The sequence below is a fragment of the Heterocephalus glaber genome, unplaced genomic scaffold (assembly GCF_053883595.1).
Source record: "Heterocephalus glaber isolate CG9 unplaced genomic scaffold, H.glaber_assembly_v1.0 deba00001564, whole genome shotgun sequence".
Classification (NCBI taxonomy): domain Eukaryota; kingdom Metazoa; phylum Chordata; class Mammalia; order Rodentia; family Bathyergidae; genus Heterocephalus; species Heterocephalus glaber.
In genome coordinates, this window is record NW_028258351.1 from 8432729 (window position 1) to 8445165 (window position 12437).

General features: G+C 41.6%; 1 protein-coding gene across 4 annotated transcripts in view; it reads right to left on the reverse strand.

Moving 5' to 3' along the window:
* Suz12 (SUZ12 polycomb repressive complex 2 subunit) overlaps positions 1-11674 on the reverse strand; it is a 51669-nt gene extending 39995 nt beyond the window's left edge. The window contains exons 1-5 of one of the 4 annotated variants that reach the window (XM_087191500.1): positions 11151-11674; positions 8964-9010; positions 8811-8875; positions 6458-6496; positions 1818-1886 (exon numbers count right to left, since the gene is read on the reverse strand). In XM_087191500.1, coding sequence (XP_087047626.1) covers positions 1818-1886; positions 6458-6496; positions 8811-8875; positions 8964-9010; positions 11151-11427 — 497 coding nt within the window. In that variant the 5' untranslated portion in view covers positions 11428-11674. The remainder of the gene's footprint in view (positions 1-1817; positions 1887-6457; positions 6497-8810; positions 8876-8963; positions 9011-11150) is intronic. The other 3 variants (XM_004870684.4, XM_087191501.1, XM_004870685.4) reach the window with 3 other exon arrangements.
* Between the last annotated feature and the right edge of the window lie 763 nt (positions 11675-12437).

Here is a 12437-nt window from a genome sequence, read left to right on the forward strand (position 1 = left end):
TGCACCCAGGGCCTTCAAATTGAGCTACATCCCCTGTCCTTTGTAAATTTTGGACAGTTTTGCTAAGTTATTAAATTGCCCAGGCTGATCTTGAACTTGTGATCATCCTGCCTCAACCTTCAAAAGTGCTAGGATTATGGGCACATGACACCACACCCAGCATAACTACATTTTTGAAAAGGGCTGTGGATGTACATAGGTCAGTGGTAGAACACTTGCCTCACATGTATATGTTCAATCTCCAACACTAAAAAAAAAGTCCAGAATTTCTAGTTATTCATTCTAAAAGTAGTCAGTGAATGAACAAACACCACCCAAGTTCCTCTTTCTCTTTAGAATACTGAATTTTAGTTTACATGTCGAAGAATAAGTAGAAGGCCAGGCATGGTAGCACATGCCTGTGATCCCAGCACTCCCGGGAGGCTGAGGCAGGAGGATCACCAGTTGAGGCCAGTCTGGCCTACCTAGTGAGTTCAAGGCCAGCCTGAACTACACAGAGACATGTCTCAAGAAAAAAAACAAATAAAAAAAGACAAAGAATAAACAAGCATTAGAGTAAGGAGACATTAAACTCAGAACATTTAGGGATTAGTTTTGGTTAGTTAAAATCTTAACGATAAGTAGATTCATCCAAAGGGTCAAGTTTCTGAAACTATTATGTGAGAATCATGTCAAATATAGAACTGGGATTTTATATTTTGTTTTGTTTTGTTTTTTAGTACTGGGGATTGAACTCAGGACCCTGTGCTTGCACGACAAGCGCTGGAACCACTGAGCTAAATTCCCGGCCCAGCATTTTATATTTTGAATATATAAATATATGAATATTTTGTCTGAGATTTGATTAAGGGGGAGGAAGAATAAAAAAAAAAGAGAGCCTCTCATATTTGAGGATATATTTAAAAGAGCTGTGATACTGTGAAGCACCAAGCAGATAGTAAGTATACTATAAACAGGAGTCTCAGGTGGATGTGGAGGCACACACTCATAACCCCAGGACTCAGAGGCTGAGGCAGGAAGGCATCTGAGGCCAGCCTGGGAAACACAGTGACTTTTAGCCTGACCTACATAATGAGACCTGTTTTAAAAAATAAAACAAGCCAGGCATGATAGTGCACACCTGTAATCCCAGCACTGGGGAGACTGAGGAAGGATGGTTGTCAGTTTGAGGCCAGCCTGGGCTACATAGTGAGACCCTATCTCTAAAAACAAAACAAGTGTCTCCACTCCCTCGAAAAGCTAGGTGTGGTGGCTCAGGCCTGTAATCCCAGCACTTGGGAAGCTGGAACAGGAGGATCCCATGAGTTCTAGGACAGCCTGGACTAATGAGTTCAAGGCCAGCCTGAACTACATAGTGAGATCCCATCTCAATCAAACAATCAAACAAACAAACAAAAAACCAAGCGCAAAAGTTATAGATTTTGATTTGAAATGCCAGATATTGCTAACAATGATGAGTACAACTGCCTTATAAAGCAGTGAGTTCCCAAACACCAAGGGTTTTTAATCAGCTTTAAACCTAAAGATTCTTTGCGAGGGATGATATAGAAGCTAATTCCTTGGGCTGGGGATTTAGCTCAGTGGTTCTGTCGCCTGCCTTGCAAGCGCAAGGACCCGAGTTTGATCCCTGGTACCAAAAAAAAAAAAGAAGCTAATTCCTTACTTGTGTATCAATTTAGACCAACTGATGTGTAAGTTTCTTCTAACTATTGACACTATTGGGGTGATCACTAAGGAAATGATCACTACAGCTTTTTTGTCTTTCCTCAATGTATCACTCAATGTATCACTCAATGTAAACTGATAAGTTATCTTACCTATGAGATTCTTGCTCTCCTTTCATTTTCTCTACTTTTGATAACATATCATCAACTTTAAATGTTTTCCTGGAAGAAACAGATAAACAAAATAATCACTTCTCAACTGGGGAAAACAAATAAATTACACTTTATTGTAACTTTTAATAGGCAAGATAGAAATGTGACTTTTTAAATTATTTTCAGCAAGATAAATTATGGATTAATAACAATGAATCTATTGAGACAATGTATGTTAAAATACAGCAGACATGCCTTCAAGCCTCATTTCAAATGCTAACTTTTTCAAAACATTCTCTGTAATTATCCCCAATTCATAATTTCTCCTGATCTGTGGCACTCAGTGTGTGTGTGTGTGTGTGTGTGTGTGTGTGAGTGTATGTATTTTTGTGATACTGGGGACTGAACCCAGAGCCTTCACACTTGGCCCAAGTCTTTTGAGACAGGGTCTCACTACGACGCTGAAATTGCCAAAGCAAGGCTCAAATATGCCATCCTCCTGCCTCAGCCCCAAAGTGCTAGGATTACAGGCACATGCCATTACACCTGGCTGATTTATATTTATTTTGACGTGTTTTCTACCTGTGAAATCTGTGATTATTTCTCCTACTAATTTCAGGTCTGAAGGACAGTAATTCCTGTTGTTCAAGCATGTAATGGCTGGTATAATGTCTTATTCTTGATAGGGGTTCAAGTAAGTCTATGTGACTGAGCTAAACAAATGCTATGTGTATTTTGAAAACAACCATACTTCTATTAAGCAACCCAACAAATACATACCAGCACCATCACATTAAAATGGATATTCTATAAAATGTATCTGAAGTTTATGAGACATTCTCAAACGTTATTGGCAAAAGCCTAAGGTTAAAGGGTATGCATAACAGACAGTTGAAAAACAACCATGAAAAATTGTATGTGCTACCAAAGCAAGAATATGAAAAATTTTGAAGTTAACCAGTCATATTAGCTTTTAACTTGACATATTTAATGGAAAAGTAATTTTTCCACAAACTAAAAACTTAAAATCTCCCAAAGATATTAAACACTTAACGGATTGTAAAACAAGCCTCATCTTGTTGTCAAGGTACTCTGTAGGTCCTAGAAACAGAAGCTACAAATCTAGACCCACATATAATTTGTAAATGGAAAATAAGGGATTATAAATTGGAGAATATATTGCTTTATATTCATATTCTCTTCAAATTTTGGACTTGAAAATCTTGTTTTTCTCTCCAGTACCAGGAATCAAACTCAGGACCTTGCCCTTGCCAGGCAGGTGCAATGCCACTGAGCTAAATCCCTGGCCCTGGACTTGAAAATCTTAATGTGTTACTTTATAATGCTTGGATGCAGATAATAGAAATTATCATAATGGTCTTTTTTTGTGTGTGACAGTCCTGGGGATTGAATCTAGGGTCTTTGCAATGAGCTACATATCCCCAGTCTATCTATTTTTTATTTTGAGACAAAGTCTTGCTAAGTTGCCAGACTGGGCTCTATCCTGGGATCTTCCTGCCTCAGCCTCCCAAAGTAAAATACTGATAAGAAGAAAAACACTGATAGTCTATAATTCAAGATGAAAAACAATGGTCTCCCTAACAAAAGTGCTTTTTAAAAACCCACTCTTGGGCCAGGGATATAGCTCAGTGGTTTCGCCGCCTGCTGCGCAAGCACAAGGTCCCAAGTTCGATCCCTGGTACAAAAAAAAAAAAAAAAACCAAAAAAACCTACTCTTTACCTTTGGAGTAACTGAAAACTTCAATTTTTAAATTTCATCCAATAGAGTATAGTAAGAAGTGCCTTAGGGGGCCAGGGATTTATAGCTCAGTGGTTTCGCCGCCTGCTGCGCAAGCACAAGGACCCGAGTTCGACCCCCGGTACCAAAAAAAAAAAAAAAAAAGAGAGAGAACAAGAAGTGCCTTAGGAAGTATGGCAATAAACTTTCAAACACCACAGATGAGAAAAGACAAAAAGAAAAATGAAAGACTCTTTTAAGCTCACTACAAAGAACTGCTCAGTATATAAATACTGAAAATTACCACTAGGAAGGATTTTAAAGTTACTGGAAAGTTTTACGAATAACATGTTTATCTTTATATGATTAAAAAGAAATTCTTTTTAAAAATGACGGACTGTAATTCCCAAGTTTCATCTTTTTCAATGTTATGAACTTTTTATGGATGTGGAGAACTGAATAGTAACAACCATTTTAAATAGCACAGATCATGAAGACAACACAGCTTTCTTCAGGGAAAAATAAGCACATAAACTGCTATACAAAAGCAACTCCTTCCCCAACATCAAATATTTTTTTTCTTTAAAAAAGGCAAAGCTACTGATTTTAATAAAGGAAATAAAAAGTCATCAGGGCCGGGGATTTAGCCCAGTGGTTCCGTCGCCTGCCTCACAAGCGCAAGGACCTGAGTTCAATCCCCGGTACCAAAAAAAAAAAAAAAAGTCATCAAAAAGAATTGTTTATGGCTGGGGATTTAGCTCAGTGGTTCTGCCGCCTGCTTCGCAAGCATAAGGACCTGAGTTCAATCCCTGGTACCAAAAAAAAAAAAATGTTTAAAAATTCAAGAAATTTCTAAAATTTTTCCTGAGAAGCTTCAGAAGCAGCTTACATGAAATTTAATAAAATGGATTTGATAAAAAGCTGCCCTTCTTTATCACCTATATTTCTACAGAGTAGTGGTAGCCTACAGAATTTGAATATCTCTATGAACTCTAAAATACAAGATGGATTCAACAAATATACCAAAATTAATATTACAACCAAGAATATGACTTCAAAGGGAGTTAACACACTTACTCCAATAACGGCTACTGGATTGAGGGTGTAGCTCAGTGGTGGAGTGCTTGCCTGACCACAACCTAAGTCCTATGTTCAATCCCTAACACCACCAAAAATAAAAGGATTATGTTACAGTAATAAAAAGTTCCACAAACAATTTGAAAAAGATTATAATCACTGCTAAATCTGCTACCTTTTATTTTTATTTATTTTTTCGTACCAGGAATCAAACTTAGGGACTTGCGCTTGCCAGGCAAGCATATGCTGCTGAGCTACATTCCCAGCCCCAATCTGGTACCTTTTTTTTTTTTTGCTACCGGGGATTGAACTTGGGCGGGTCCTTGCACTTTCGCAGCAGGCGGCAAAACCACTGAGCTAAATCCCGGCCCTGGTACCTTTTAAAGTCACCATCACTTTTTGCTTTTGCAGTGCTGGGAACAGAATGCAAGGCCTCACACACGCTAGGCAAAGGCTCTACCACTTACCTGAGCTACATTCTCAGCCCCAAGTCAACAACTACTGTGACAACAGCATTCAGCTGAAGATACCCATTGTGCTATACTTTGTTAAAAATTATTTCTAAAGCATATATAAAATCAAGCATTTAGAGAATTAAATAATTCCTATGCATTTTTGTATGTATTCTGTGAAATGCAAATGTTTCTTAGCTATCAAATTTCTTTGAGATTCTCCCTATGTAATCCAGGCTGGCTTGAACTCATGACCCTCCTACCTCAGACTATCAGAGTGCTGGGACTACAGGTGTTCACCACACCTGGCTCCAAAAATAATATTTTAAAACCTAAAGGATAATAATTGAGAAATTTCAGTGTTTTTTTCTTTTTTTTTTGTACCGGAGATCGAACTCGGGTCCTTGAGCTTGCAAGGCAGGCAGCGGAATCATTGAGCGATGCCCCTGAGAAATTTCAGTTTTTACTATCAAGCTTCTTAAACTATCTCTACTCTGTGGCAGACAGCACATCCCACAAGACAAAGCCTACTAAATAACCTAGGAGGAAAATGATGAATGGGGTGGGGAGCAGAGTCTCAGTATGTAGCTCAGACTGTTCCGGACGTCATGGTGATCCTCCTGCCTCAGCCTCTCAGGTGCTGGGATTACACACATGCACCACTACACCCGGCCCTAAACTTAGCTTTTAAATGTATATTTTTAATCCACCTGTGGATTAACCCTTGTGTGTGTGTATGGTACTGGACCATACCCGGGACTTCACACACTACATCCCTTGCCTTTTTTTATTTGGAGACAGGATCTCACTAAGTTGCCCAGGCTGAGCCCAAACTTGTGATCCTCCTGCCTCAGCCTCCCAGAGTACTAGGACTACAGGCAAGTGCCACCACATCTCATTCTAAGTTTATTTTTTTAAACTTAATCACTTTTAAAATTAAAATCAAAGGGCCGGGGATTTAGCTCAGTGGTTCCACCGCCTGCTTTGCAAGCGCAAAGTCCCAAGTTCAATACCCAGAATCAAAAAATAAATATTAAAATCAAGCAGAATCCTAGATAATAACTCAACTAACTACCCATATTAAAATACCTTAGCCATCCACCGCCTGCCTTGAAAGCGCAAGGACCTGAGTTCAATCCCTGTACCAAAAGATAATAATAATACCTTAGCCAGGATGAGTGCCATAAATTTGTAATCTCAGCTACCAGACAGGCAAAGGCGGGCCGGGGATTTAGCTCAGTGGTTCCACTGCCTGCCTGAGCACAAGGTCCCAAGTTCAATCCTCGGTACCAAAAAAAGACAAAAAACCCCCAAATAAACAAAAAAAACATGTCTGTAGGGCTCGGGATTTAGCTCAGTGGCACTGCACCTACCTTGCAAGCACAAGGTCCTGAGTTTGATGATCCCTGGTACTGGGGAAAAAAAAAAAAAAAGAATGAGAGACAAAGGCAGGAGGATTGCAAATTTGAGGTCAGCTTGGGCAATTTAGCAAGACTCCTGTCTCAAAGTAAAACATTAAAAAAAAAGTCTGGGGAAGGCGGGGTTACAGCAGAGCACTTGCCTGGCATGCAGAGACAAGAGGCCCTCAGTTATCAGTCACTAATTGATCTGATGACAGAGAACACTAACTCAAACTCTTCCCCACTCTACAATAATAAAAGAATTCCAATAAATAAATAAAAAAGAATTCCATATTTCTCAGTAGTAGGTTTATATTACAAAATATTGTATTTTGTATTGTGTATTAAATTTCATCAACAAAGATTTGTGGACATTCTTCTGTTTATATTAAGTACCTATTGTGCTCACTTTGGCAGCACATATACTAAGTATATAAGTATATTATATAATACACACACACACACACACACACACACACACACACACACACACACACACGCTTCTTGTTTTACCTCCTGGCCACAATATCTAAAATATTTACTATCTGGTCCTTTACAGAAAAATTCTGCTGAACCATGACATAGATCAAATAATAGAGTAGTAGACAAAAGTTGACAAATCTAACTCTGTTGCCTAATTTATCACTCTCTTCCTATTATTTAAATTCTTAGTGAGTTTTATCAATTAAATGTAATGTCTCTCAATCATTTTTAAAAGACTGCTGAAAGACAATTTTAACATGCCAATTCTTCAAAATACACCTTGAAATATCTAACAAACTATGTCTTGCTGTAGAAATGGGATGCTTACTTAATAAGTAGGAGTCTCCCAAGGAGTTCAGTGTCAAAAGTACTGTATACTCAAAACAGCTTAACAGTTTTTCTTTCAGTACCCGGGATTGCACTTGGGTCCTTGTGCTTGTGCAGCAGGAGGTGAAACCACTGAGCTAAATCCCCAGCCCAATGGTTTTAAGACTATAACAACAGCAAATGCTTACCACAGAAAAAGTCTCACTTAGAAATATAAACTACTTGATATATTCAATAAATACATTCTTGCAAAAGGACAAGAAACATGCATTCTATTATTAATTTGGTTAAGTACTAAATGTTACGCAGCAAAAACAAGCTCTGTACCATATCTCCAGACTCCACTTTAAGACCAGATGATTAAGGCAGCCTGTTTAAGAATGTTCATACTAGGAGCCAGGGATTTAGCTCAGTGGTGCCACCGCACAAGGTCCTCAGTTCGATCCCCGGTTCCAAAAAAAAAAAAGAATGTTCATACTACCTATTTTAAAAGTATCTCCTCTTCAGTAAGAATACTACCAAAAGGATTTAGCTCAGTGGTTTCACCACCTTCTGTGCAAGCACAAGGACCCAAGTTCGATCTCCGGTACTTAAAAAAAAAAAAAAACTACCAAAGATATAAAATGATACTTTCTGAAGCCATCATAGAACCTAACCCTTTATTATTAGATATAAGAAATATTTTTAAATTACCTATTAAACTTCTTTAGTAAGTATTTAAATTCTGGAATTCTATCAAACCGAAAATAACTAGTGGCACAAAATAAAAACACTAGTCAGGAAAATGACTTCAATCCTTTCTACTAAATTATTTCTATTGGGGCAAAAAATAGTAATAAATTGGGACTTACAAAAACTGTACCATTAAGAATTACTTTGAGGGCCAGGTATAAGCTTATAATTCCAGCACTCCAGAGGCTGAGGATTCAAAGTTTAAGCCCTGGGCCAGGGATTTAGCTCAGTGGTTCCGCTGCCTGCTGCGCAAGTGCTCGATTCCCGGTACCCCCCCAAAAAATTCCCAGTATCATAAAATAAATAACATTTAAATAATTAATTTGCTGGCTGGGGATGTAGCTTAGTGTTGGAGAGCTTGCCTAGCATGTGAGGCCTTGGGTTCAATCCCCACTGCTGTATAAAGAAAAGAAACATTCCTCCAACAAAGACTGCAATCAATTCAACTAGTCCCTACTTCACTTCAGACCTTTAGAGTTAAGCTTTTGTTTGTTTGTTTTGAGACAGGGTCTCACTATGTAACCCAGGCTGGCCTGGAACTAGGAGCAATCCTCCTGCCTCAGCCTCCCAAGTGCTGGGATTACAAGAGAACACCACCACACCCAGCTAATACTAATCTTTACTTAAAAACAGTATTTTAGGGACAGAGATTTAGCTCAGCAGCACTGAGCCTGCCTGGCTAGCACAAGGTCCTGAGTTTGATTCCCAGTAAGGGGGGGTTGTACTTTTAAGACAAAACTTTCAGATGGTTTGATCAGCTTGATATAAGATTCATAAAATGTACCTTTTGATGTTTGTTCTGGAGTTTCGATGAGACATATAAGTAAGAGTTCTGTGCAAAAATATTGGCTGTAAAAAAGTTTTGAAAATATTAAAATTAAATACAGTTTAAGTTATAAGAATGAATAAATATTGATGAATTTCATTGACTACTTACTGCTATGAGATTTCGGGTTCGAAGAAATCTATAAATCTGTGTTGGTTCTAGACAACAGGAAAAGAAAATCCAAATATTATCTAAATTTACTTACTAGTTGTCAGAAAACTATCAAACTAGCCCATGTCTTAACAAACATAAATTGATTACCTGTAAAGGAAACCATGCACTAAACATTTTTGTCAAGAAAAATGGTATGCACAAGATCAGAAGGCATTCAATCGATGGCACATAGTCATAAAATTCATCTACATTAATTTTAAACTTAAGGCGCTCTATAATTTTGTTTGTAAATCCAAGGTAGCCACTGCTATTGTGCAGAACTAAAGAGCCATAGTTATATTCATTTAGTTAAGCTAATTTAACCCAACTTCTTCCAAAAAGTAGCTGAAATGAAGACTATTCAACCAAAGAACTTTATTTATTCATGCCAAACAAGGTGAAAACTTCATTTTTAATTGGCCATTTAAAAAAATTTGTATAATCACCAGCCAAAATGGAAATCATTTTCCTTATGTCCTAATACAGATATGAAAAGCCAGTCAATATTGAAGGGGTCTGATATATTGTAATTAAAATTTTCAATGACTGTTTTTAAATCTAGTGTAATATTTTGCTCAATGTAAATATTACCTCAACATGTAAATACTGCCATAATACATGTATGGCACAACTGAGTCCCAAAGCACAAAGAACTTAGATTAAAAAGTTAAGTATATATATATATATATATACATACTGTCATACCTGTTACATTAATGACTTATTTTTTAAATCATGTTTAAAACAATATCAAGACAAATTAAATGAATAACTACATTATTAATTACATTAAAGCATTTACATTTCCCAAAAACTAAGATCGGTATTAAAGATCAAGCTGTTTCACATCCAGAGCTAGCTCTTAATGACAAATGCCTTCTTCCAGGTGGACAGATTAGAAGGCAAATAATTAAAATTTTCTTGGAGAGTTTATTTTCTCATAACATTTAGAAAGAAATTTAAATTTCCACCTACTCTTCAATCATTTTCATGTTAAACTAAAAGATATTTTAAGCTTTTTGTTACAACTGTTGGTCAGTTCTCCATTATATTTCCAACTAAAGGTTTTCTAGATTTTTGAAAGTCCTGTATATTAAGCAAAAGAACAATGTAAAAATTTCTGAAGAGGGTTCACATTTGTTTCAATAAAAACTGAAATTTCTTTTATTAAATTCCAATTACAATTTCATGAAGCACTAACAAGAGAGAATGACGGAAGGGTATTAAACAATGTAATATGTCTTTCCAGGCACAGCTGATACCATGCCCTTAGCATATGCCACGGTAATACTGTAAATAAAGACATTCAGCGGAGGAGCAGAGTTTATTCAAGTTTCTAGAAGATACTCAGCTGTAAGGTTACCTAAATTATAATTTCCACACCGAAGCAAACAGGAGAATAATCAAGATACAAAATTCATTAAAGAACAGTTAAGATTATTTATAGTCACGATGTTGTTTATAAATTCTTTTGTTTCTAGACACCTTGCTCTTCTTTCCCAAGTCATAGTTTCGCCCTCCAAACAGCCCTTAAAAGCAGAAATCGATATCAGAAAAGGCTGCAGAACCAAGGAAGAACTATGAGGTCGTCTCCAGAGAGGATGCTTCTGCCCACGACCTCTCAGTTTCCGTATCCATAAAATGGGCGGACAGATTTGAAAGGTTTAAAGCTTCCGACGGGGCCCTGTTCCCGTGCAGGCCAAGTTAGCGCGGAGGCACATTTCGGGCTAATGACAATTCCTTCGGTTCTGCTGAGCTCATCCCTTCCCAGGCTCAATTTTGCCCCTCGAAACCTGCACCCGAAACCTGGACACTTCTAGAGTACGAGTGGCACGAAAGGAAACAAGAACTCGTCTCGGGATTAACTGCAGCCCGTCTAAGGCCGCCCGCGACCACCGCGGGCCCGGCGCCGACCCTCTCCTCCCGGCGGACCTCGGCGGAGCGCGGGTGCTCCCGGACCCCTCGCCCCCCCAGGGCCCGGACTTCGGGCGGCCGCGGGCGCCGCAGTCCCGGCGCGGGGACGTCCCCTCCGTCTCCCCGCTCCGGAGCCAGTGGGCGCCGGGGGGAGCGCGGGCCCCGTGGAGCGTCCCGTCCCCCCATGCCGGGAGCGGGGGTTCCTGCCCTCCCGGCCTCCCACACACTCACTCTCAAAGGCCTGGAGGAAGAGCTCGTGGTCAGCCTGGACGTGCTCCATTTTCGGCTTCTTCACTGGTAACACCGCGGCCCCTGCCGCGGACGAGGAGGAGGAGGCCGAGTAACCGCCGCCGCCGCCACAGCCCCCGCCGCCGCCGGATTTGCCGCCCGAAGCCGCCGCCGCCGCCGCCGCCACCGCCGCCGCCGAACCCCCGAAGCCGCCTCCCCCGGACCCCGCGCTGGGCCCCGAGCCGCCCCCTCCCCCACCGCCGTGCTTCTGAGGCGCCATCGCGGTTCCTGCCGCCTCCCCCCGCCAGCTACCCGCCGGGCGGCCCCGGAGAGTGAGCGCCTGCAACACCAACCGCTCGCCCCAGCAGGCTCCGGCAGACCGAGGGGGGAAGGAGGAGAGAGGGGAGGAGAGGGGAAGGGAAAGGGAGGAGGAGAGGAGGGAAGGAGGGAGGAAAAAAAAAAAGTGTCTCTTCAGAGCCCAGCTCCGCTTCGGAGGCCGCTCACCCTACCCTGGCCTCGCTCCGCCCATTTCCCCGCCTGGCGCTCTGATTGGCGGGCGGGAGCGCGCGCCGCCCGGCCGCCCAGCTCGTTGGCCCGCAGATTCCCCCGTCAGTCACGCGGAGGCGCTTCTCGCGGAGGCGCGGCTTGGTTGGCCTGTGCGCGCTGCCGATCGCGGGCCCGGCCGCCTCTTTGAACTGAATTCGCGGGAAAATTAGGGGTCGGAGCGGCCTTCCTGCTGGCCCCGGTGCATTGTGGGGAGAGAGGGACCCAGCGAGCGGCTTTGGAGCCGTTTCTCGCCTTCAGGGCGTCGTCAGTCACCGCCCCCGGGGGGCTACCGGACCCTTGAGAAGCAGGCATCTGAGGAACTGGGGGGCGAGGGGCCTGTTAGGTTAACTGAGATCCATCCCGGAACATCAAGTCCGAAGTCAAGGGAAGGGGTCTGCCTGGGGGTTGGTGTGCCCACCGGTGGGATCCCTTTTCAGCTGAGGGGCTCCTGGGGCAGGGGTCTTATTCCTTGTCTCCTCGCCGGGCCACCACGTGCCCCACGCCCTCCGTGGCCAAATCCCGCCCGGCTCAGCTATGAGGTTGTGGCGACAGCTGCTGCCGACGCGACTGGGTTCCGCCACTGGGAGCGGCTGACACCGTGGCGGGCGTGTCGTAGGGAAAGGAAGAGAACTAGTTTGTGTAGGTTCTGTTCGTTACTGAGAAAGGTGGTGACTTTTCAACATGATGAGAGCAAAGTCTAGATCCTTACCCCCCCCACACACACACAAACTGGTAATTTCTTAG